A 26954-nucleotide genomic window follows, 5' to 3' on the forward strand; every position below is an offset into this window, starting at 1 on the left:
GCTCACTTGAAACATGTCAAAGTGGAGTAATGTCCGTCCCACATTAAGTCAGGAGAATGAAAACACTGCTAAGACCTCCATCGGAGACTGATGGTCTCTGCTGTCAGCACCGACAGGGAATAGGTTTGGCTCCAAAACACTGACATACTTCTCCACCCTTTAAATATTAACTGATGATGAATCTATGAGTTATGACATCACCTCTCAGAGAGACAAGAACTACAGCAGCAACTACTGTACTGCTCATGATAGTTTGCTGTTTCTGTTGCTTCAGCTTCTTCATCTATGTCTTCCTCAATGTTTAATGACGGCTCTCACACCTAAACCACAACAGCTCCATTTAAGGAAAAATTTTAAAAACAAAAAAAACACTAAAACAGTCCGACATAGAGAAGAGGAACTTAGTACTTGATGTTTCATCGTAATTTAAGGAATCTTAGAAACAGGAAGTCGACAGAATTCAGAGAAGAAAACAAGTTGTGTCGTCCCTAAACCCACAGTTAGTACATGCACAGAGAAAAACAGGCAGAGGTCAGACTTCAGACATTAGACATCACATGGAACAGCAACAACAGAGAGCAGATCAAGTGGAAGGATAACGATAGTCTGGTTGGGACCGTGAGAGCTAAACCAGGACGGCCAGTAGCTCAGCGGTACTCACCCATAGGGCCGAAGCCCCGAGCAGGGCTGGTGTCGCGGCTGCTCTCGCGACTGGTGTCGCGACTACAACCTTGACTCATGCTGGGACGGGGAATGCGGCTCCGGGCTAGCGTGCGGTAGGGAAGAGCAGCAGGAAGAAGAGCTTTACCACACAGGCTGGCTGTCAGGACAACAAGTTAGGTGGTAATGTCAGTGTGCATTCATGGGAAACACTTTAGGTGTGAGTCAAGAGATAGAGATAGGGTAGAGTTTGTGATCATTACATTGATTCTCAGGTAATTACATCCAATTATATTAAAGTGGATTAACAAACTAAGTGACTTTACTGTTCTAGAATCCCTGTCTATGCTTAAATAGTAAATAAGGTCATTAGCACCAAAATGTTTATTTCCTTTACTACAGATATGTGCTCAGGAAATGTCGTGATAATTTGTCAACACGTTTAAGAGACAACATAAAATATTGTGGATCCTGAGTAACAAAAATTAATGTTGTCAACCCCGACAGTAGCTTTTCAGAAAAACATTGTGGGGGGGGGGCTGTACAGTTAATGAGTCGACTGAGGGATAATGAAGAATAAATGAAAGGAGGAAGGAAAGAGAAGTAGAAGCAGTGCAGTGAGTTGGCGAAGAGGCATTCTGCTAGTTACAGGTTAGATCATCCGGAACGACTCAAGCTTCCAACACAGGTCAAAGATTAGACACATGAAACAGGATTATTGGGTTTGGAACTTATAAAAATACAAGAGTAGCAAAGAGAGATTCATCGAGTTGTTGAGGAAATTAAAAACAACAACAACAAACCTGCGATTCATTAGAAAATCATTCAACATTACTGAACCTGCTTTTTAGTCCTTGAAGCAGAAAGGATCCAGTCTGTCTGGTTTTCTACATCAATGCTCACATCTACAGAGCTAGTTAACGTTAGCCTGCAACACAGTTTAACCCTAATGGAAATATCTAGGATACACTCAGAGAATTTCTCTGTCTTCTACTCATCCTCTGTTTCAATTCTGGTTCATGGTTTTTGACAAGAATTACATAGAGTAAGACAACAGCCAATAAGAGTGCGTGCTTATCATCAGAGTAAAGAAAACTCTGAGTATTTGAAAAGAGAAACCCGAGTTTCTCTCTTTATTTGCAAGTTAAGATAAGGGAAGTCCAGTGTCACTTGTTTTTCACATAAACTCTTCATCTGCCTTATCAGTGTTCATGGATTGTAAACATGTACAACCTGTGTGGTCAGTGACGTACAGCAAGTCAGTGTCAATCTCTTGAATCCAGCCACAGGTCTGCTCATTTTTACCATTTGACAATGAGACTGAATCTTCTTTCCTTCTTCGCCCATGTGTTGGTAAATTTTTCACTTATGTTTTTTTAAGTAAGGTGAAAGAATTAGTGTCGTGGGCATTTATTTGCGTACATAGCCGTGTGTTTATTGGAGGAAACACACTGATCATGGACCAGAAACCTTACGAAGCAGCTCCACTGCAGGCAAGTGTGATATATTACCATATTTTCACGAGTAGAGGTGCAGTGGATTGTTGGAGATGGAAATTATTGGAGATAATTATTCCTTCAGGTGGGTGATCGGTGGATGAGTCAAGAATATGTGTGGATTAGGACGATGTCAGAGCCGATCTAACGATTTCTCTGTAAAATCAATAGATTCATTTTAATCGTTCACGATATAATATGGTCGTATCGCACCCCCCCCCCTACCTGTGGAACCACAGCAGCTTGTTTCTAGAAAGAAAGAGGGTGACTCGTGAGTCCCGGTCTTACCCAGACCCAGTCGGCTGGGACTCGTCTCTCGGCTGCAGCCCTGGCTTCGAGGGATCCTGGTGCGCTTGTCGGCCGGCGTGGTGGAGGCCGACACCGTGGTTCGAGGGATCCGGCCATAGCTGCTGTGGCCGAGCAGCTTGCCTGGGGAGCTGGAGCGACTGCCAGCTGTTGGGAGAGGGGAAGACAAACAAGCATAATAAAGTTCATCATAAGTGGCTGATATGAAGCTAGAGGAGTGGTCCCAAGCTTTATATATAAACTTTATCAAAACTCTATTTAGCCAAATTTCAAAAAGCCTTTACCAACAGAATAAAAATTAAAGAAGGCAATCAAACATAAAATCTATTCATAGTACATTCTACTACTTTTATTAAGCATAAACCTACATCATGTAATTCATAGATTTTGTTATATTTGAAGGTAAAAGAAGACAACACAGAATTGGGAATCACACAGAACTTGATAGAAAATTAAATTATGAGTTTTTTGGATGAACAAACACAGATGTTACAGTTTAGACACACACATCTACATAACTGTGCTGAGGGGGGCATTTACTGTGGCACCAGTCCCCAGTGGGAAAATACAACAAAAGACAAAAAATGGTTGACCTTCTCAAACAGTTGGGGACAGTAATCACAAACAAAAAATGTAAGTATACCAAGTGCTGCATGCTGCTAATATACACGGTGAAGCAAACATTCAAATATAAAAAATACTGGTAACCAGTGCTAAACTCTGTGTGCAAGATGGGACAGTGCTGAGGGATGAGGTGTCTGGGTGGTGATTGGATGAAGCTGAGGCCTTACCACTGATGGGATTGGCTGATCTGGATCCTGGGTGATGGAAGCAATAGGCAGGACAAGGTGGAGATTGAGAACGGTCAAAATGAGGCAGAGGAGGGTTATGGTTATTGAATTTACCCAGCATGCCCTCTGGACAGCTGCGAGTATGTTAGGTGTGCACCGATCGCTCCAATCAAAGACACACATTCTGTATACTCGCATGCGTGGAGGTACTCATGCATAAGATACACAAGATTTCTGAGTTATTAGAAGTTTTTTTTTGTTCTGGTTGCTGCACAACGAACACACACAGAAGACACAGGGAGACATTCAGTATGATCTGAACGCCAACGCAGACAAAGATCATACCTAAACATGAGTGTAGGACTACGAAATGTGCTGAATGTGTGATATATTGTGTGATATATATTTGCCTGCGGTGAGGAGAACGTGTGTGAGTGTGTGTGTGTGTGTACATACGCTGGGACTGGGAGACCACTTTGGCTCGACTTCGCCCCCTGCTGTCCACCACTGAAGTATTGGCTCCACCCACGCTGCCGGAGCTTTGTCTCCTGGTACGAACACGACCTGGATGAAAAAGGAAAGAGAATGGGGGGGGAACAGGAATGAGCTAAATCAATCAGAAGCAGTTCTCAGAAATCACCCCAACCCTGGACAGAGATGCTGTAGAAGAAAAAACGTCTTGGGAGACAGAATGATGAAGACCTGGACAAGGGGACAGAACTCGTCTGAAAACACAAAGGGGATCACAGACAAACCCTCGTCAATTAGTAATGTGAATGATTCTCAGTTTTTGTTTTAACCTGCAACCACAGTGCAAGATTGAGGTTGGGTTTGCATGTCAGCACCTGGTCATGCTGGTGCTGACATAAGAGACACAGAAACACACTAGTTCAGGGACTTTTGTGTACAAGGAAGCTGGTTATCAACTGTCTCAGTTAACTCGTTCAGCAACAAGCGCCTTCATGTGGAAGAGTTTTAAATTATGAGCGACATCATCAGAACCATGAAAATATCAACTCTACTCTTTTCCAGGGTTCTGATTGGTCAGTAGCTGGGTCCTTGGCAGGTTTTGACCTGTGATCATGAACTTAGTGGTTCAGCACAAGTTACCATTGGTGATTTACTCCGGTGAGAAGTGAGCGAGCTTCACAGGACTAGAAACTCCAGAGTTAAACCTGAAGTTTCCTTGATAACCACAGATCCTGCAGCGTAGGTCAGACCCCAGCTCTTTCTGCTCAGTCTCTTATTCCCTCTGGTGAAACTGTGGAATCTTGTTGTGTTTGTGATTTTTTTTACTTGTGGATGATTTCAATTTCACGCCACATCACAGATAACAGAACCGCCTTGTACCAGATGTAGCGACCCTGAGGATACGCCACATAACAAGCACCGTCAAACGCTCGGATTAGATGTTCAATACGATGTTGATTTACTGTGTGAAACCTTGAAGTGGGTTACTTTTGAATGACTCAGGTTCTGAGAGAGAGAGAGAAATCACAAAAGACAAAAACAGCCTCCTCTAGAAACTAAACACAACCCTGTAGAGAGAACAGTGTAACACCGACGCTGTGTCAGTAACAGAAGGGATGGACACATTTGTTAGGGTTACAGTCAGACGATAGAATCCATGCAGAGAGTCCATGCAGAGTTCCACATAACTGATGACCACTTAGGGAGGTGGTGGAGGAGGAGGACAGGGGGGGGTAAGGAGAAGAGGAGAGGACACACATGAAGAGGAAAAGATGTAGTCATGTAGCCCGTGACACTCGACACAGAGACGTACGTTTTCTCTTTCTTTACATTCACACACAGAGACACATGTCTTACCATCACTTTTACCAGGAGTGCCATCTTTTGGGTATTTAAGAAAGGCAGTGCAGCAGCGAGTGGAAGGAGAGGTATAGAGGCAGACGTTAGTAGCAATAGAAGCAGGAGTGAGTGGGTGAACAAGTGGCCTCCTCTTCATTAGCAAAGGTCGAAACCACGGAGACTCATTAAGAAAAGAGGGAGGGAGCTTCGCATGAGAAGAAGATGACAGTAAATTTAATAAATATGGGACAGGGGGCTGGCTTAGACACCCCCTATTAGCTTAAATGATTGAGAAAACATCTTTAGAAACGCTTACTCGGCCTCATCGCATCAATTTGTCAGGAGTGTCAGGAGCTCAGGGTTTAAACAGTTCCTGCTGACGGAGCCGTCTAATGACAACCAGGCGTCGTTAATAATCCCAGTCAGGTCCTTAAAAGCCAGTGACCACAAGCCAAGATGTTGTGATACTTCATCATGATGGAACATTGTTGACTAACGTTTGATAAAATACTGTAAATCAGTGGTTCACAAACTTAGATCGTGGGATAATTATCAGAAAAGGACAAAAAACTTGAAAAACAATTAGAAATAAGCATATTTTACCCACGGTTGTTTCAAACGATAAAAAAAATACAATTATACCATGCAAATAAAAAATATGTCATCAGTCTTCGTATGACTTTCTTTGATTCTTAATTTCCCCATTACCCCGAGGGTGGTTTTAACAGAAGTTTGGAAGTACCTGCTGTAGAAAGTGGTTCATTCCTGACTAAATCTCCCCTGAGATCCAGCATAGTAGAGTTTATTCTCAGGGTTTCCATGTTTTCTAATGCAAGTCAAGGTTTCCAACACTGTAGCTTCATTAAGTCACAGATTTTCATCCTTGCTTCCATTTTTTTACTGGCACTCTCCTCCATATATACTTGCACAAGTTCAACATGTGCAGTTCTCTCTACACAACGAACTGATGGTTGTTAAGCGGACCACTGTTCCTCTGATTTTAGGAGATGAGTAATGGGTTACCTAATGAGGCGTAGGACCCTGGAGGAAGGGCGGCTGCAGAGCTGAATGGTGAGGAGGCAGCGGGGACGGTGGACAGGCGTGACTTGGCGCTGGAGGCTGCGTTTACGTCGATGTCGCTGCGTGAACGCTGGAGGGAACCCGGTGTGGTGGACACCCTGGCGCTCACCAGCTTACCTGGAACAACAGAGATCAGACGCAGATAGTCAATTGATGCAGTTTATTTTGATGATCACACGCTCCTTCTGAACTTTTGACTTAAGACTTCCACCGTTCCATTGCACTTCTCAGTAACTTCATATATCTGTCACTTCTGAATGAAACAAGTCGCACAGAGTGATAGAAAGTTAAAGTGAAAGTGACTCACTCCTTGTCATGCTCGCTCCGATGACACTCTTCACAGACAAAGGCCGGCTGAAAAACAAGAGGAACAACGAGGCACTTTTTAGACTTTGTGCATCACCAGTGAGCATCTGAAGACAGTAGACAGGTATTTTATTTATGACCAAGAACAAGTAATATGGCACTTTTATAAAAAAAAATGGCCCATGTGCAGTATCTGTACAGTGAAATGTGTAGAATTACAACTGTTCTAGTCAACGTGTTGGGGACCGATAAAGAAATGGTGATTAGAATCCGATTGGAAAGCTTCCTGTGGAAAGAACAAAGATGAGCTCATAACCATAACCATAAGCACCCCCCAGCACACTAATAAACGCACATACACACACAAACAACAACACCTGCAGTCCTGGTGGATGGAGAATGAGGTCATTAACCATCAAGCTCCACAGGGAAGCTATAAACTGATAGCAATCATTGGTGTGTGTGTGTGTGTGTGTGCGTGCGTGCGTGCATGCGTGCGTGCGTGCGTGAGACAGTCCCCACCCTGCTGCTATAACATCTGATAATAATTGCCAATGATTTTACTATCAACAATAAGGCAGATGCGTTATAGGTTTTCCTCCCATCACTTCTAATGGCTTTGTGAAAACAGCTGAAGATGATGCAGGAGATACGACAGCAGAGAGACGTGACACAGAGCAGGAGCTGGAATCTCAGGCCTGAAGATAACAGGAGAGAAAAGATGGACCAGAGGGACAACACCACGATTCTTACTTCAGACTCTCTTGGGAAGAGGATGAGGATCGGTCGGACTGGGGTAGAGACACGATGCTGTCCGAGCTCTTCAGGTGAGACTGGAGGGCCTTCTGATAGGGGGACTCGAGCGCCTGGAACAGATGCTCTGCCTCCCGGCTGTAGTGAGCATGGAAACCCCAGTAGCACCTATGGGTGAGGACAAGGACAAGATGATTTTTACAATTTAACCAATGTAAAAAGTGGTGAATACTTTCGATAAAAACAAGGACACAAGAATGTTCGGGGACAAAATCTTGAAGCAACACTTACTTTCTAGCAATGGATCTGGCCTCAGAGTCGGCATCGTGAATTCCTTTCTTGAGGGTCTCAGTAAGAACAGCCACATGTCTGGGGTAGTAAGGAAACATGGTGAGCAGGACCCAGTCAAGATCAAATCATCAAACCATAAACCTGTAAGAGCACAAACTAATTTTCTCTTTCTCTTCTCCTGTGTCTTCCCGTTTGATTCCCCCCGGTGGTCCACAGGGAAAGTGGCCACCCACAGGATGTTTCGCCTCCTTTTTAAAGTCTCAGCTGCGGGTTGTCATGGTTACAGGGATGGAGAGTCGCCTTATCGTTCGAGCAATTGATCGTGACGGCTCTCGCGGGACTCATCAATTTAATGGGCGTCATCAGCGACCCACCCAGCTAGCATTCAGCAAACTCAAATGTCATCGTGCGAGAGGGACGGGGAGAAGAAGCGTCTCACGTCTGCTACACAACAAGGACACAGACACACACACACACCACATACACACACACTTGCAAAGAGTTTCATCTCACCTCTCCAGTGTATTGGTGTGCCACTCTTGTAACATGAGGTCCAAGAACTCAAAGCAGCGTCTGGAGAGGAGACAAAGTTAAAACATCTCTTCAAGTTATTAAAAGCTGCACAACACAAAACTCCACTTTAAATAAACTTATGTACAAAATGTGATTTTACGATAACCGCAACTGAAATTCCTCAGAAACTGAGCTTCACATAAAATGTAATTATCTTTTCACAGATATCACTTCTTCACCGCTATGACAGTTTATTTAATAATTTTTGCCAATGAAAATAATTTGACCCAAGAAAACCATAATCTGTGTGATTTGAGATAAGATAGATAAGGTAGTATTTTGTCTTGAAAATACTTATAGACTGAATATAAAATACAATCACGCAACTTTTTTCCTTTTGACAGATAAAGATACAACAATTATTATGTTCTTACCGTCTTACTGCCACTGATTTGGCGGCGCAGTTACTGGTTATGATGGGAATGAGACGTGGGTAGTGTGTGTTCTGGAGAGGAAAGATATTTTTATTCCGGTTTATTCCATTAGCCCACAAGAAAAGTTGTATTATTTTTCGTTTACAGATATTTCAATATTCAGACATGATGGTGGTTTAATTGACATTTATTATTATAAACTAATCATCTGTCCAGATATGCAAGTATAGATTTGAGAGGCGTTCAGTGTTTAGCAGAAGTTTAAAATCTAAAATCAGGTTGAGTTTTGAATGAAAATATTTCCAGATGACCGGATAAAATGTCTTACCCTGAGGATGAGGCGGATGGTGACCACCCCGGACGTGGCCATGACTTTGGCGCTGTTGGGCACGAGGTTCAGCAGCGTGGGCATGATGCTCTCTGCTCCGTGGTCAAACTTGTTTCCCAGAAGTGAGGACAAATGTCTGACAGGGGAAAGGCATGAAGAGTGAAACAGAGCAGAAGAACACAGCGTTAAAGATCTAACGTGACCGTGACACCGTGACAACCCCGTCATTGGAACGCTTTTAAAACAGATGCATTGAGACACGAGTAAAAAGAAAATATATATATCTGATAAAAAAATATCTGTCTTGAGGGGCATATGCGATGGTAACGTTACAAGAGTTGATGGGATCTGCGTCGCTCCCGACCATTCATCACGCTCCTGCTCCGTCAGAGCATCTCTACTCTGTTCCACCTCATTAGGGTTGTATTAGAATTTGGATGACAGATGTTTTTGGCACAGCTAGTTTCATATTTTCCAGCAGGGCTTATTTTCATTAGCTCAACTATGTGGTAAGAAAACACTTTAACGTGCTATTTTCCTGGTTCAGTGTTCATCAGTTACAGATTACTGCTAACATCACTGCTGTCAATCAAAGGCGTGAGGACTAATCTCAGCCGAGCGACTGACTGATGATGATCTTCTTATGAGGTTCCTGAGCTTTCACTGTATTAACCTGAGTATTAAGGCTCAGCTTCATTTTTTAAAAGTATAATTCAGTGGGATGTTACTATCATTACTATATTTAAATTCAATGAAAACACATGCGAACAAAATATATTTTTAAAAATCCTAAATTGTAGACATAAGACTATGTAGTTAATATATGTTACTGTAAGTTTGTGGAATGTGCTTAAATCAATCAAACCTTCAACATGATATTTTAGCCTTTATACATAAATCTAAAGAAACAAACCATATCAAACAAAACACTCTGTTAAAACACACTTTAACTTGTTCCTGAGTTTTAATTTCCCTAATCATCGTGACCATAATTTAACATAATGTAAGGATTAAACTTTGGAACACACTGAGTAAGTGTGAATGAACTTCATCCTTACTTTACAACTAAGGACGATGTCTGAAACTGAATAGTGAAAACTGCACATCTCTAGAAAAGTATTGTAATTTTTAGAGAAAGGGAATTTATTTTATAATCATAACACAGAGCTCCAACAAAAGATAACTGTTGTAGAAATATGGTAAAGCCAGTGCGTGCCCTTCAGTCTGGGATCTTACCCCAGTGTGATGCAGGCCTCGCGGACCACCTGAGAGCGCAGGTCTTTAGCTGACATCTTGAGAGGAGCCTCAAGGAGACGCAGCTGCTGAGCGAATCCCTCGTATTCAATGGCGCCGGCGAATATGAGCGAACGCACCTTCTTCAGCTGGAAGAAGAAGAAGATCATATCAGCATATATCATATCTACACTTGTATCCTCTGTAAATGTGTAAGTATAGAGTCGGTGTCCAAGGCTCACCGCCAACACTCGGTGCTCCCAGTCGTGTTTGTCATCGTTCAGCACTTCTCTGATCTTGCTCAGCTGGTCCTCGAACTCTCTGTTAGAGTAGATCTGGGCACAGAGGGACATTAACAAAGATTTATTATTATCTATACAATCAGTTATCAATTATGATTCACATATCTAATGTTTCAGATTCTGACATCTGCCCCATTGTGGTGCGTTTTATAATTTGTCATAAAAGACTAAAATGTCTTCCTCCTTTCCAGTGATTCCCTGAAGCCAAATGCTTACGTCAGCATGCTAAAAAAAACACAATGACGATGTTAACACACTGATGCAAAGTGCAGCTAAGGCTCATGGGAACATCGTTAGTTTCTAGGTGAGGAGTTGATTGGAAAAGTAATTGGAGGAGAGGACACTCAATGAACAGTTACGGGATCAAAGAAGTCAAAAGGATGAATCACTATTTCGTGACAATCCATGCAAAACTAATGGAGACACTTTCCTCAGAACCATAAATGTTGACATCACAGTGGTGAAACAGGAAAAAACATCAATATGGTCCCAGTGCATCAAGAAAACAAACTCAATTAAAAGGTCTGGGATCACCAAAACCATTCTGGTTTATCATCTGGGCACAATGAATATCAATATTCACCAAAATTTGTAGTAATCTTTCTATCTAAATAAAACATGTCAACTTCACGGTGGCACAAGATGAAACGCTGTCCTCTGGGGACTATGAATACAGGTAGAAATGTTACGGCAAAACTTCCACCTCATACAGAAGTTGCTAAGTCATGCTAGTTGCACTGATGAACCCCAAACTACGATAACACTTTAACAGTATTTTTTAACAGTGTCTTTTATCGCTGATCACTCAGAGCTCTATCTACCTGAACAGAGGGCACGTCTTCGAAGGCCTTGATGAAATCCTCTTCATCAACTGCACCAGCTGCTGCTTCTTTCCCTTTGAAAACAATGTGAAAAGTATTTCAAAATGTTTTATAAGAAATATTCACAGCAGCATTAAAGGCACAGCTCTCTATCTGTAGACAAAATAATAGTTGTACATTTTCACTATAATGTTGAAACAGTAATGTGCATTATACATTCACAAAGCACTTTATTAGGAACCCCTGTACACCTGCTTATTATTAAACACTTATACAGGTCAGGAGCTTCAGTTAATGTTTACATCAAATACCAGATTGGAGTATTTCTGAAACTGCTGATCACACAACAAGTTTTAACTCAGAATGGAGCCAAAAACTAACAACATCCAGTGAGCAGCAGTTCTGTACTGATGGGAGTGGTCAGAGGCCGAGGGTCAGACATGTTGGCATCAGAACGTACAATATATTGAATTTTGCGACCACATCACATCGTGTTCCACTCCTGTGAGCCAAGGACAGAAATGTGAGGCTGCAGTAAAATAGGAGATTGGCAGCATGAATGTGCAGCTGAACAAATCTACAGAAACGATGTGATGCAGTCATGTCAACATGGAGCAGAATCTCAGAAGACATGAGGAACAGTGACTGTTTGAAAGCAGATATCGGCCTTTGCCAGTGTTAGTATGGTATTCCTAATAAAGTGCTCACTATAGAGTGTGTACATCAGCTAGCTGCCCCTTACCTGTGGGCTTAGTAGTGGTGGCTGAGCTGGGTCTTCTAACAGAGCTTATTACAGTCCTCCTGCCACTGGGGGGTGCTTTTGAGGAGGCGGAGGAGGAGGACCGGCCTCCATCCACAGAGTCCTCATCCTCGAAGTTCTTATCTGCAACAGCAGAGGCAGGAAAACAAAATTACAATGTCATATTTAATTCAAAACAGGAAATATGCCCTTCAGGATAATGTTGAATGTTATTCACATGGCGGCAGGAGAGGATCAATAAATCATTCAGAGACACGTCGCTTCCCTCAGAGATTAGTGAGGTCAGTATTACGTCCTACAGTGAAATACATCATCATCATCATCCGTTTATTAATCTTCCGACAGTACGACCCGAGTCACCGCTGCGTCCTGTGACCTCTCCCCACCTCAGAGGAGGGTGCAGCACGGTCAATCTGTCAGGTTGTGTCTATGTATCCACCCAAACTTCATCCATCCATCCATCCATCCATCTGACTCTAATCTGGTTTGACGGTCATGCATGGATACATGCCCACTGTCACCTGCCCGGGGGGGGACTCTTCACACAGAGGATTAGCCCGGGGCTGGTGTGCTGGGTGGCTGCAGCCAGATGAGACACGGTGACAACGGGAATGTTGGTTGCTTAAATCACCTCTGGGGACGTTTTGACCTTTTAATAGTACCGACCATACTGAACTTAACAGAAAGAACATCTTCTTACAGACAGGCTTGCAGTAAGCCGTTGTTTATAAATGAAGCCAACCTGCTTCAACCACACATATGAACTGTTACTCCGGATCACATTAACTGATATTAAATTAAGAATAAATCAAAGCAATGATGGGTTTTGCCTCGAAAAAAACAGATCCCTTAATGTCCCTGCAGCCAAGATTATCACAATGACACTGCATCTATGACCAGCAGACATAAAACACATCCGAGGAAGAGAGAGGGAGGAAAGGCAACAGGTTGAGACGGAGGCTGAGAGGTGGAGGGGGGGAGGGAAGCACAAGATGAACAGGCAGAGAAAAGACGAGAGAGAAAGAGGGATCAACACAGAACGGAGGGGAAATCAGGAGAGGTAAAAAAAAAAAAGGAATCGTTCTTACAAGCGCAGATCTTCTTGCACACCAGCTTCCTCAGCATGTCTCCGCTGCCCCCTCTAACACGCTCTCTGTATTTCAACAGACATCTCTGTCCACGGGGGGGGGTGTGTGTGTGTCGCTCTGAATGCGCCGCTCTAGCTCGACTCAGACCATGAGCCAGAATAACCACCCCCTTCCCTCTCTGAGCTATCAGTGCACGAGTGTGTGTGTCGATTATTTGACGGCGATGGTGTCACAATACCATCACGATGCGGTTGGTGTGTGGAGACTGGTTAAAGAGGGAGGGGTCAATTGTTATGAGATCAGCTTCTTTCAGCTTAGAACACTGACCTCAGCAATGAGAAAAGAGTATAACTGTGTATGAAAGCAGTATTAGCACTGCAGCTCAAAACAACAACAAAGGATAAAAGATCACAGCGACAGTATCTAGTATTTTGTGTGGTTTTTCAAAACATTTTATTTATAAGTCAAAGTCAAAGCTCGGTTACCAACCACTACAGAAAACTGGTGTGACTGAATAAGTGGCTGAACAACTGACTGACACAAAACTACTGTCGTCACTTCCTCAGGGGGATAAAAGCTCTGGTGGACTGATGCTGGGAATAGGATGATGCTACCAAACTACGTACCAGTAACAGTGAGCGGCTCATCAAAGCCCAATAGGCACAGTGCTGGGTAGAGGCCAGCTGGGTGTGGTTTACACTCCATTACCATTGGAACGCACAATGACTAATTCAGACTTCAATCAATAACGCTGTTCAACCATCTCCACTTTCTGCTGCCGGTTGATTGGTCAGCGGACACAGAAACCGATCATGTCACATACCGAACACAAAGGGTTTCCTCCACACCCTTGATGCAAGGGGCGAGCAGCACACCAGACGGGAGTGCAGCCTTTGATGGCTTTGTTAATTGCCCCCGCCCTATCATCACAATAATAACTTACTGCAGGTGTATTAGTGACAGATGAATCAAGTTTATGTGTCAGCTTTCAACTGAACAGCGCAACACTCATAGAGGAGCGGTGCCTTGCCCCATTTAGTGGAGTATTGATCAAAGCCGTCACTGTGGCTGTTTCCACCATTGTGAATATAAATGCCAGGGTAATTTATCCACGTCAGGGGAGCAATTAGAGCTGCATACATCACACAATAAACAATGCAAAAGAAGGTGTACACACACAATCCTCTGAGGGGAAACAGGATCCAATGCATTGCCTCAATATTCTTGGATAGTGACTTGAAATCAGGTCTGATTAGGGAATCAAAGATGTGCTGCCTCCTATGTCCACTAGGTGTCAGGATACACTGAACTGAACAACACACCACAACACATTAAAGTGTTGTATTCATAAAGTTGCTGACGCTGCGTTGGCATCAGCAGAGTCACCAGTAATCTGCCTCTGAACCGCAGATTTACATAATAGAGGATTTTCTCTTCACTCCCTCGACTCTTTAGAAAAAGAATAAAAGCCCATAGGCACGAGGGATTAAGGGGAAGTTCTTAAACTGGGGGAGTCAACTAATGCTATACACTGTACCGATGGGAATACCGAATTTATCTCCCATTTTTTTCTGTCAGTCCAGACCATCTGTCCTCCTTTCTGGATCTCCCCAGAGATCAGGGGAAACTGATGGGTTTTCCACGAGGCTGACAAAGACGGTGGTTTTAGCCGGCACCCTGTGGCGTTATGCAAGAGACAGATGATGGTGATCTGCGTTATGTCACAATAGAGATGTCTTGTTTCGCCGGCTGCAGGCAGACAATTCACCTTCTGGCTCCAGAAATGGATGAATGGAATAAAATATTGACTAACAAGTGAGTTGTTTTTTTTTAAATCCCTGACAGCTCCTGCCTCTACCTGTCGTACATCTACAAGGGAAGTGAGCTCTCTTGAAAAGTCCCCCTGACATCCAGGCAGCGGAGCTAGAAGAAGCTCTGACAGGGAGACGAAAGAACATTTTGACATATTCCAACAGGCACTGATCTGAGGTGGCAAAGGTCATTAAAATGCATAAAAAAGCATCAGCTTGGCTATAAAAAAAAAAAAAAGTGACAGGCAACAACAGATTTTACAGGGAAGTGCTGAAAGTCCCAGCAGAGCATCTGGACCGCTGAGATATGAACGATTCTGCAGTTAGTTCTACAGTTGACATGATTGCTGAGGGGAAATAAAACCCTGACACTGTTAAAAGGATCCATCCACAGCCTTCTGTATCTGTCCTGGGTGTAAACCATAGACTGTCTGTAAAGATGGAACCTGCAGCTCCACCTCCTCATGTTTCAATCCATTTGTATATCATCAAATAACTAATGGAGACCAAACTTATCAGAGAAATGAACGTTTGAACACGGTGTGATAAAAATTACATTAAATTTTTCATTTTAAGGTAATTTTTATCACCTAAAATAATATGTTGGTCCTTGTCCAATCCACTAACATGGAGGAGATATGATTTATGAACTTTAATGCAGCCAGCCACCAGGGGACAATAGAGATACTCATGCCCATCTTAATATATATATTTACTCTATGATGTAAACCAACTTTTAACAGTCACAGTAAAACAACCACAATAGATTAATACATAGAGCTGCCAATATATTTTTTCAATCATTATCAATCAATTAAATATGGATTTTCACTTAATAAAAATGACAAACATTAACTGAGAATCAACCTAATTGACTGAAGGTTTCTCGATGAAAGCCTCATTAACCGTTTTGTTAGTTTTAGCAACAGACAGGATTGTGAAATACTTTCCCACCAACAGTCTTTTCAAAGCGAATCAGCATCAAACTGTCAAAGGTCAACGTTTCAAACTTTGAAGAGAAGGAGAAATAACGATTCATTATGAGAGCGATGGAATCACAGAACAAAGACAGAGAAGAGACACTTTGTCGTCTGGGCTGTTCTGAGCACAATGACCCGACTGTCCCACTCAGACTTTATCAAGGAATATACAGTCGGTTTGAACAGTTTCCCCATTGTATGATCTTCTGATTTAATCAGTTTGGAGTAAAATAATGAATAAATAATAATAAATCAGTTAATAAACCCAGTTGCTGCTTAATACGAGTGGGTTTACATCAATATAGAAAGAAACTGTGTGGGAGATATAACCTTTTAAATATACAGTGCCGACATTTTATTTATTGTTCATTTTTGTCTTTATTAGAAGAGTGATGCACACCCTGCATGCACAATGTATGTGCATATACATATTGTCTTCTGCTTTACTGCCAACTGGTGGACTGGAGTGGAACAGCTTGTTGTAGCACTTTGTTCTTTATACTCTCATTTGCATAATCTCCTCCGGGCTCAGCGCAATACAGGCAAACAACGGTTGGCATGAAAATCTGTCTTTCTATCACTGGCACCTTCCTTCAAACAATATTGTCTGGAAGCAGGATAATGAGTTTTTCTGGTTAGACTAAAAAGCCTGGATTTGTGCCGGTATTGCCCTCTGGGCGCCACATTTGGCATTTTCCATTTCATCAGGACTCTGTGATCATCCACTGAGTGGTACAGTCATTGGGCTTCACTGATTTCTGTTGGATGCTGGAACATTAAGTCAATGAGCTCATGAGAGAGGGGGAGCACTGAGGCTGGTGTGTGTACCAACAAATGACTGTTTATTAAAAAGGACGACATGACAGCTCCCTAAAGTGAAGCCAAAACATCTGGATCGCCCCCTGGTGGCTGGCTGCAAAAATCAGAAAAGTAAGTAGTGTCTTCCATCTCTGTTAACATCATAGTACCAACTTGTACAGATATTCAGTTGTAGATAGTTGCTGTAGATAAACCTGGCCTGGGTCCTGGCAGAGGGACCACTGCTACGCCACGTCTCTTATTATTCCCATCAAGGTTTCCCTTCTACCCCCGAGTCACATGGGCAGAGGGCTTCTTGCCCATTCCCCTTTGGCAGAGCTCATTAGAAGGACAATCACATCATTCAGAGGGTTGGCCACAGTTTACTCTCATGTTGTCGCTCTCTTTGTTGCACGTTACCCCCCCACCCCCCGACCCCACCCCCAAACTAATGGGGATCTGCATTTCCTGATCATCAAAACAATCTCAGTGATACATTAGACGGAAAAAATGTCTGTAGGTGCATCAAAATTAGATCTCTACCCCTAAATACTAAATAAAATACTGTATTAATATGTACATATAGTGATAAATAATGAGGGAATGTGCAGAGTATCTACGTGAGCTTTCTATTCCCCAAATTTTCAGTGTAAACGTACAAAAGAAGTAAATATCGAATGTTTTTTATACTTAATCCGGAGCCTCCTCCACAGCTTCACATGCACACACCCACACACAATCCATACATGCATACGAAAAAAACGTTAAGCTCTTTGCAAAGCTGTGAATTCACTGCGTGTGTGTGTGTTTGATGATCAAAGGGCTTCCTCAGAATAAGGATTCCTTCTTCAGCCTTCATCCCTCCTGCTCACAAGTATTAACCATTTCCTAAAGTGCGACACATAGTACTGCGCACACAAGCAGACACACACGATGCTCAAGCACCAGTCCAAAATCCATCACAGCTGAACTCAGACTCGTCTGAAATCACCCACTATTCCCTACTTCACTATATAGAGGACTCGTATATAGTGAGCTTATCGGGGGTGGGGAATACGCTTTCGGACACTATTGTCGTTGGATCATGATGAACCTACTTTGAGGTAAATAAAACATTTTGAATGATCTGAATGTAGAAATAAAACGGCGAACTGCACTAGAAAGTGATTAGTGAGTGATTTTGGCCACAGCCACATTATCTAGTGTTTATGTAACAGTTAACACATGAAGTGAGGACACTGAAGCCACACACACACAAATACACACAAACACATTACAAAAGGCTCTCTGTGATTGTGTTGAAGAAACCAACCATTGGCTAGTTGTCCCATAGTTACAGCAGTACAACCCTATATTGAGTTTTCCCTGTTTTAATACGTGGCTCCTGGCCCATGTCTCCTCTCTGTGGTTATAGATAATGCCTCTGTTTGTGGCTTCAGTTTGAATTACGCACTGATGTGGTATAAATGGGTCTTTACAGAACCACACTCTGATGCTTCCAGTGTAAAAAAAGAAGCCGGTTGCATTGATCAGAGCTCTGTTATGTAAGAGAAAGACTAAATCAGGAAAACTATCAAAGTGTTGATGAGATAAAACAAAGACACTAGAAAGTATCATTAGATTAATGATTATATCAGTTTCTTCTTTAACACCGTTAGTTTATTTTTATTTTGGCAAATTAATTTTGCTCAAAGTATAGTACAAAATACACGACATACTAATACCTACTGGGCTTGTGCAGATAGATGATCTCATATATGATCAGAGCGATCATAGATAGACCAATGTTTACATTTATGTATTCAATTATGATTAGTATTCGTAGTAGAAACATCACATTTTATTTGACCCACTAGTTTCTCATGTGCATCCCTCAGATAAAGTACTGACAGCTATGCAGCTCTCATCAGCTTGGACAGCACCAGACCAAGATGCTGTGATGCTTCAGGCAGGCCGTCACTCGAGGTGCTGAGAGGCACTGAAGCCGAGACACGACGGAGATAACGAGAAGCTGGAATGTAAAACTCCCATGCTGCACTAGAAAGTGCGCTGCTGCTGATGCTGCGCAGCACAGACACCATTCATCTGAGAGCTCACTTTGAGGCAATATGGTCTCATGAGACTTATAAGAAAGTGAAGGAGGTGCTTTTTCTTCTTCATCAGCATCCAGGACAGAAATGATTACATAAGAGAGGAAACTGGTATCTTCTCCTCATCGAACAAACACTCTGCCTCCGCTCCGCATGCAGCGACATGGATAATCTAAAGTACAAAATAATCTGCATGATGCATGACTGACCTGATCTCAGTGAGGTAAGAAACATTTCATCTGCAGTCTTACCTTCTCCAGCTGTCATGGTGCAAAGCTTCCCTCAGCACTGAAGCCAGAGAGGAATGACGCTACACGGCTGAAAGCTCAGCTCTCTCTCTCCCTCTCTCTCTCTAGTGTCTGTCCTAGTACATCTCTCGCCCACTGTTTACCTCTTGGTGTTGCTACAGAAATGGCGGCTTTGTTTTGCTCTGTAACCCTCCTTCTCCTCCCCCCCCTCTGCTCTCTACCCCTACCTCCAACTCTTTACTCCCTCTTTGACACAACCCCCTTTTCCTGCATCACTCTCCCAAGTAGATCTGGAGATAGATGTCCACGTACATTTGGCCGAACAGAGCAAGGTTCAACAGTCGCTCATGACCTTGAAACATTTCCTCAACCTCCCCTGTGACACAGTTAGAAGAGAACTGCAGGTCGCACCTAACACACTAAACAAACACATTTACAAAACACGTTCCGGATAATAAATCATCGTTTTTAAGTTTTTCTCAACGTTGAAATATTTGTAAGGTTGCAGTACATAATCCCCCTTTTCTTTGCCAGTGCTCTGTTTATTTTCTGGAGGCTGTCAAAGTAAGCTGAAGGCCTGTATGTGTGTGACAGCGCCGCTCGTTCCCCCGTCCACATTAACACCCCACATTCTCCTCCTCAGCTCCCGAGGCAGAAGGATTTAATATGAGCCATCATCTGTAGACTCAAACTCAATTTCAGTGCAGCCGTGAAAGAGCGACGTCAAAACGCCAAGCAGCTAATCGTGATGAATATGAAGCTCGACCATCTAATAACTGCCACAGTTACTCATGTTCTCTTTCCTCATAGTTCTCCAAATCCACTTTCTGCAACTGTGTACGGGACAAATCAAAACAAGCAAAATTAATAGGAGGGACTTCTTTAAAAAAGGTCTCATACTCTGCAATATTGTAATTTCTTCAATGGTCAGTATCTTGTCCCAAAATATTATATCTTGCAACGTTAAAGAAAGTGATAAAACGAAATCCTGGATTCACACCAAACTTTACTGGCTTCTTTCTTGGCCCATGTCCCGTCACTCCGACAAATTCTCCTGGAAATCTGTTCAGCAGTTTTTGTGTAATCCTGCTGACAAACAAACAATCCAAGCCACAAACAAACCAACGGACAGGGGAGGAAAAACCTGAACTCCTTGGTGGAGGTTAACTATCAGCTCATCCAGCCGCTATGTCACACGGTGCCTGTCACTGCTGTGTGGGAATGGCACAGTTAATTAAATCGTCTCCACATGAGATATGTCCTGGAGTGGTAGATAGGAGGTGATGTCGCAGGCAGCTTTGAAACGCTGAGCCCTGTGGACTGTTCCCTCAGCTCTGTAGATGAACAGAGTCAGCAGGAAGGGGGGTGGACACACAGGAGCAGATATCTGCCTTTCTACTGCAGCTTCTCTATGTTGTTCTCTCGATTTTCATATTCATAAATGTTTACAGTTCTGACAGATGCTTTTCAAAGTCTGTTTGGGTCTTTGGCTCCACAGATGGACATCAGAAATCTCCAATAGAGAAATAGTGAAAACTTCCACACTAGGTCCCGTCTGGACTGCAACCCCTCCTTCTTACGCACACACACAGACACACACGCACACACAGACACACACACACACACACACACACACACACACACACACAGCAATTCACTCACTCAAGATGGAAAACACAATCTGGAGCTGACAGACTGTCTTTGACAGAAAGACAAAGGGTGATACAGGTAAAAGTCAGCAACAACAAGGAAGTCGTTCTAGTTCACTCATCACAAAAAGTCCTGCCATCACAGATAACTCGAGAATTTCTCCCTGCGCCACGAGACGACAACTACGTTTCCTACTGAGCTCCTCAATCTACATTATCAGTAAGAAGGAAAACAACAGGAACAATGACATGAGCCATGACAGGATAAAAACCGTGCAGTGGATTTAAAAGCAACTTTTTTCCACATTTTGGTCCATTTCTGAATACTGTGGATATATTTGGTTGATGACGGACACCAAAGGATCCCTGAGGCCTACGATCAGAAGCAAAGAGAAGCCACAACACAGAAATAATGACACTCAGAGGGAGTTACTCACCTGAGCCAGAAGATGAAATCATGTTCCCGGATCTTTGGACTTCATCGAATTTGCTGAAGATTACATTCAACCTGTAAGAGCAGGGAGAGAGAACATTAAAAATAAAAATAAAAAGTCATCTGTCACTTCAGAGGTGGGACGCTCTGTCTCTGCTCCGTGCAGCAGGGATGGCTGGGACCAAAATAGACAGAAGCCAAAACTGCCAGATAGATGACTAACTGGCACCGGGGCCAGAGAGAGAGGGGGGGGTGGGGGGGAGAGAGTGATGGTGAAATGAAGGGACATATGGTCTCAGATTAATTACTCCACATTTGGTAGAATATTCTATTAAAAAAAACAGCTTGTCCAAATCTAGGCTATGAAACTCTACCACTCGTCTGGAGGCTGATTCAAGTATAAAGTAATTTCTGCAGTCTGATGTAAATATGAAGTAAAGACTGAAGGTTCGACACAACAACACAAATGTGCTTGACAACCATCTTTTTTGATAAAAACATGCAGTTCCACAATCGACCATACGAGCTGCGTTCGATGAGATAAACCTTTGTTATTAAAGAATTATAATAATAATAATGCTTTAAGTAAACTGGAAAACATGGAAGGTGAATCTGAAATGTTTACACCTCGATAGCCAATTTGACCTTTGACCCTCCGGTGATGACATCCACCAAGTCATTATATTTTTTTCAAAACATACAGAATCTTACTTACAATACAAATTTAAAAGATTTTTTAAAATTGGAGCTGTGTGTTTTTTATGACTCAGTATTATTATCCAAATACACATGTGAAGAACATCACAATAAGTCTAAGATCTTGAAAGGAGTTGACTTCACAGACGGAGCTCAGCTTGAGAGACAGAACAAAGGGAAAGGGTCATCTTCCTAAAGCTGTACTACTTTGCACAGCCACCAGAGGGAGAACTATGTGTAGAATGCTGCTGCCTCTGTCTGAACATGGGGGAATCTTCCTCTCTCCCCTGTACATCACTGTTACGCGTATACAGATGTTTGTGTGGTCGTGCATCCTCCTGTTGTCGTACCGTGACTGCGGCAGGCCCTTTTTGCTGAGATCCATCCTCACCCTCTCACCCACGTGTTTGTAGATCGCCACCAAGGAGTTCATGGCTCCATCACGCACCTGAGGACAGGACAAATATTCATAACTTAAATGCATGTCATTCAAACCAATCATTATATATTCATCAAAAACCTCTGACAACATTTAAACAAACTACTCTGAGGTCTTTCAATCCTAAGAATGAAATAAATGTCACATCAGTGGCAAAGTTTGTACAGAGAAAACATAATTGGACATACCTGACTTGTGGGGTCCCCCAAAAGATTACATATGTGGGGAACAATTTTACTGAGGGTCAGGCCTTGAGCTCCATATCTGGAAGAGAGAGATTCATATATATACAGTGACTTCAGACAGTTTATTCCATATTTCATATTGAGCGGCCTCACTGAACTCCAGACTTATAAAGTCCATAGAACATCTGTGTAGAGACCTAAACATGTCTGTTGGAAGATGCTTCCCACTCTAAGATGGAAGATATACTCTCCTTCTCCTCTGCTTTCAGCCCGTCACCTTTTTCCTAATATCCTTTTTGTAACTTGAATCAACAACTACCTCCAAGCTGCGACCTTCACACTGAAAATGACGAGGTTTGAGAAAGATTGGAAATAAATGTGTCTCACGTGTTCAGTGTGGCGATGAGGCAAAGGCACACTCCTTCTCTGGTCCTGTTGTTCTTGTGTTTGAAGCCTCCCAGCATCCTGTCCCATACGTACTGCAACAACAAACATCACAAAGTCAAAGGCTGGATGATACTAGATTTGAGGCTCTGATAACAATACACTCACCAACGGTTTTATCCATAACACAATTACTGAAACAACAGTAGCCTATACAAAAGAATAAATATCAGTTACAGAATTACTCTGCTGATATCATTGATTTAATTTAGTTTTGCTGTCATGGATATATATCAAAAGTTCACATAAAATGATATTAATAAGATATCATTAAGTGATGTCTTATTATTTATATCAGCAGTGATGTGTGGTCAGTATGTTGAGTACGTGTCGGTACCTGTGGGGTGGCAGCTTGCTCCATGATCTTTAGCAGCACTGTTTGGTCCTGGTCTCGCACTTGGTCTTTGGCATCTCCCAGACGATCAATGAGGCTGGGCAGGACTGAGAGAGAGAGAGACATCGGCAAACATCAGTAAGCCTCTCTTCAAATTAGTGAACTTAAAAGACAATGAGACGCACCAGAGTGGAATTGGAAGCTAGAAATCTGGATACTGACATGAAGTTACTACAAATTCCTTTTAATGCAGTTGTAGACGCTGCTTTAGAAGAATGGAATCAACTCATATTAAAACAGAACTGTTTCTTTGTTTCAGGACCTGATTCACTCTGAGTATAAAGGACAACAAGGAACTTTTATTAAGGTGATAATTGTAGGTTGTATAAACATAAATGCTTCATGAGGCAAGAGGCTCCATTAAGAGAATAATGTGAAGGAGTAAATACGTTCCACAAATTAAGAAAAACTAAAGCATCTTACCTGTTCCCACCTGGGCCTTGAACCGCTCCTGTAACCTCGTCACGAAGGCAGATAACAGGTCCAAGCCGAGCAGAGCCACCTAGTGGACACACAACACAGAATAAATGTAAGTTTAATATTAAGATATCATTTATTCAAATTAAACAATATAAATCTTCTTGGATATAGTTTAAAATCATAGAAATTATAGTTGCATTTAAAGGTGCATTCAAATCTCAAAGGTCTATGGGTAATATTAATATTTTTTAAGCTTCTCTTGTTAATGAATGGAATTTGTCATCTATAACCTTGACGCAATCCATTATAACACCATGACTGTTCACCCTCTGTCCACCAGTATATAACCAGTATCTATCTTTAACATGCTCAGTGAAGGTCAAGGGAGTATAGCTGACACCATAACAACACTCACACCACCTGGACTTCCAGTTCAAGGAGCAATTTATGGAAAAATGTTAGTGAAAAAGAAGCACTGGTCAATAAATAAGGCAGGATGGTTGCACCCTAATATTACAACAAGGGGACAAAGGCATATTGCTGTATAATCAATATTCCCTTTTACCTCAGGTGACAACTTGTATTAACACTTAAAGACGCTGAACCTTTCTACTGAGGAGTCCACTGACATCTGCTCATTGTGTATTATCTTGCCTGCTCCCACGGGGTGAGCAGGTAGTGAGCGTTGAGGGCCCGGTCAGCTACAGACCTAATCCTCAGGATCAGTCCCTTTGTTCTCCAACTGGAGGGAATTACAGTAATTAGACTGATGACAGGGTCCAAACAGAGAGTGGCTGAGAGCTGCGAGAGGGATCAGGGCTTTTTTAAACAATGGTGTAAACACGCAGGTCACAAATCTGCACTCAGCTCCTCCTGGGTCAGGTCTGTCTGAGCTTTCCGAGTGGGACAACTGGACGTGAGCCCTGGTTTCCTTGTTCTCTCTCTGATTCAGAGACGTTGAGTCACAACGGGGCCACGACAGCAGCTGAACCCTGTGTTTGAGGGTGAGCTCAGTCCAGTTTAGTACAAATAAGCACAGACAGGCTCCTCTTCTTTGTAGACAGATGGCCAACTTCATTTCGCTGTCACCCACATTTGGATCACAAAAAGGCCACACACACACACACACACACACACACACACACACACACACACACACACACACACACACACACACACACACACACACACACACACACACACACACACACACACACACATCACCCCATCACGGCTCTGGACAGCAAATCCAAGAGACGTTTCCTAAATCCCAATTCCTAAATCCTCCTATACCCGACAGGCTCAGGACTCATTTCTACCCCCCCCCCAACTGGAATATGTCTACTTGAGCACATCTCGATCTGAGCAGATACTGACGATTAAATTGGATCAATCCAACTGTATACGTCTACATTCACCTTTACCCTCTAATATGTGTCACCTCTGTGGCCCAGTTTGTAGTGAAACTGGTTTAACCCATGATACATGACAAATACAAGACAGTAAACAAAAGGTTGCATGGAAGAACATAAAGATAAAGCACTTTTCAGGGATCATCCTTTGCTTGCGGTCTCTTCTTATGCCTGCTTGTGTTCGAGCACAGAAAATCTACCAACCCACAGCGTGAAGCTTTCCAAGAGCAGAGCTTTTAAAACCTGCGTAGCTTGGGAACTGGCTTCTTCAGTGCAGTTTTACTGTTTTCTACAAACCAGAATATTCTGGAAAGAAAGGTGAGTGTGACGGACTCACTTTTTATGAGCGGTTTTACTGTGCAAGTTTGATAAGCTTTGAGGAAAACGGGTGCAAACTATATCAAGCATAATGTTAACAAGGTGCAAACAATGTGTTAGCACCTTGATAACATGTCAACATGCTATTGACATGTTATTCACAAAAATCACTTCTTTAAATAGTTTGTTCTTCCATAGTCAGGATTTTCATTAAGTGGCTATTTGGACAGAAAAAGGCCCATAAAATAAAATGATGGCGGCAGCTGCGGTGGTGGATAAATGCATTTAAAGGTTTATCAGACGTGGAAATGCTGCACAGCAGTTTACAAAGCTCCCAGACAGTCTCTGGACAAGTGGACAGCTCTAGAAAGTTATCATGACAGCAGTTATGTTCTTACGTATTATCTTTCGTTGTGATGATGGTGAACAAACAGTTTATCTACGGCCTGCAGAGCCCCCTTTTTCAGCTGATGTCATGGCAGTGCAGTAAACGTCTGTGCAGCAGCAACACAATGGTCTCACTCGTGTGTTTCTGTGTCGTCTCACTCCACATTAAACATCTGATACTTCCTTGTGGAGCAGGTTTCTACTGAAAGAGACTTGAAATCCTGAAGATTTTGGCCAGAATCATAAAAATATGATGGTGAAATAAGAGGTGGTAAATGTCCAGAACTTGGACTAGTGGCTTATAATGTTTACTAGCTTTTGATGTGGCTAATAACCCTTAATAATCATTCCAATCATTGCATCAGTGGCCAGGAGACAAAATAAGCCCATTTTCCAGTCCTGCAGTGAGCAACCTCTGATAAAACAAACGCACAAACATCACAAGATCACAACCCTTCACTTGAACACATTGGTCTGTTCCTGACACCTGCTCTGAAACCAGCAGACCCCAGCCTCCATCTGCCTCTGATGTGAATAAGCCTTTAAATTAAATTAAGGATTTCTCCCTTGTTTCTTGCCTCACTACCAAGCCTGTCATCTCATTACCAGTGGAAACACCAGACAGACACACACACACACACAACACACACACACACACGTTATACAGATACTACACAAGATGTACAAAGAGAAAGGCAAGCTCACACAGGAAATCATTGCTATTAACGATTCCCTCTAAGTCAAGACAACACCTGGGTATACTGTCCTTCTTCTACAGGGAGTGGAGCTACACACAGCACACACACTACACTCTCAATCCCAAATTATGCTAGTACACTGTTTACAAATGTAAACGCAAATAGATAAATAAATATGCTGAACAATTTCAATCTGTGCAAGACTCTAAAATGAGTCCGTGACACACAAACACCAAAGCTGCAGTTTATTACAAAGTGCCATTTAATTATGCAGCAAACCTGGCTCTCCATCCCTGTTGCATAACACCAACAGGATTCTGCTTGTGGATTCTCAGACATTTCCATAAAACCAGGGCTTTGTCCGGACCGGGTTTATTGTCAAGTGCAACTCAAATTACACTAAAAGCTGTTCTGAAGCTCCCAAGACAATATTTCACTCTGCAGTTTGTTTGTTGTTGCACCGATGAAACGGGACCAAATAATTCTGCATCCGACTGTCCTGCACAGCGACAGAGGACATGCACTTTTTCACGGTGAATGTTTGTTGGTAGCATGATTTCCAAGCCGCTGAACAAGATGAG

The 26954-nt window shown here is 42.6% G+C and overlaps 1 protein-coding gene across 37 annotated transcripts in view; it reads right to left on the minus strand.

Moving 5' to 3' along the window:
* The window catches only part of clasp1a (cytoplasmic linker associated protein 1a), a 59343-nt gene that overhangs the window by 15080 nt on the left and 17309 nt on the right, over window positions 1-26954 (minus strand). For 9 of the 37 annotated variants that reach the window (XM_035174681.2, XM_035174678.2, XM_035174693.2 and 6 more), the window contains exons 3-24: window positions 23562-23640; window positions 23082-23185; window positions 22688-22779; window positions 22304-22379; window positions 22027-22124; window positions 20985-21055; window positions 11866-12006; window positions 11124-11197; window positions 10243-10335; window positions 10004-10149; window positions 8768-8903; window positions 8440-8510; window positions 8006-8065; window positions 7493-7570; window positions 7202-7369; window positions 6450-6496; window positions 6086-6259; window positions 5081-5104; window positions 3710-3817; window positions 3254-3280; window positions 2445-2609; window positions 662-820 (exon numbers count right to left, since the gene is read on the minus strand). In XM_035174681.2, coding sequence (XP_035030572.2) covers window positions 662-820; window positions 2445-2609; window positions 3254-3280; window positions 3710-3817; window positions 5081-5104; window positions 6086-6259; window positions 6450-6496; window positions 7202-7369; window positions 7493-7570; window positions 8006-8065; window positions 8440-8510; window positions 8768-8903; window positions 10004-10149; window positions 10243-10335; window positions 11124-11197; window positions 11866-12006; window positions 20985-21055; window positions 22027-22124; window positions 22304-22379; window positions 22688-22779; window positions 23082-23185; window positions 23562-23640 — 2191 coding nt within the window. Of the gene's footprint in view, window positions 1-661; window positions 821-2444; window positions 2610-3253; window positions 3281-3709; window positions 3818-5080; window positions 5105-6085; window positions 6260-6449; window positions 6497-7201; window positions 7370-7492; window positions 7571-8005; window positions 8066-8439; window positions 8511-8767; window positions 8904-10003; window positions 10150-10242; window positions 10336-11123; window positions 11198-11865; window positions 12007-12971; window positions 13117-18859; window positions 19058-20984; window positions 21056-22026; window positions 22125-22303; window positions 22380-22687; window positions 22780-23081; window positions 23186-23561; window positions 23641-26954 lie in introns of those variants that run through there. The other 28 variants (XM_035174692.2, XM_035174701.2, XM_035174686.2 and 25 more) reach the window with 16 other exon arrangements.

This window comes from Hippoglossus stenolepis, chromosome 13, assembly GCF_022539355.2.
Source record: "Hippoglossus stenolepis isolate QCI-W04-F060 chromosome 13, HSTE1.2, whole genome shotgun sequence".
Classification (NCBI taxonomy): Eukaryota; Metazoa; Chordata; class Actinopteri; order Pleuronectiformes; family Pleuronectidae; genus Hippoglossus; species Hippoglossus stenolepis.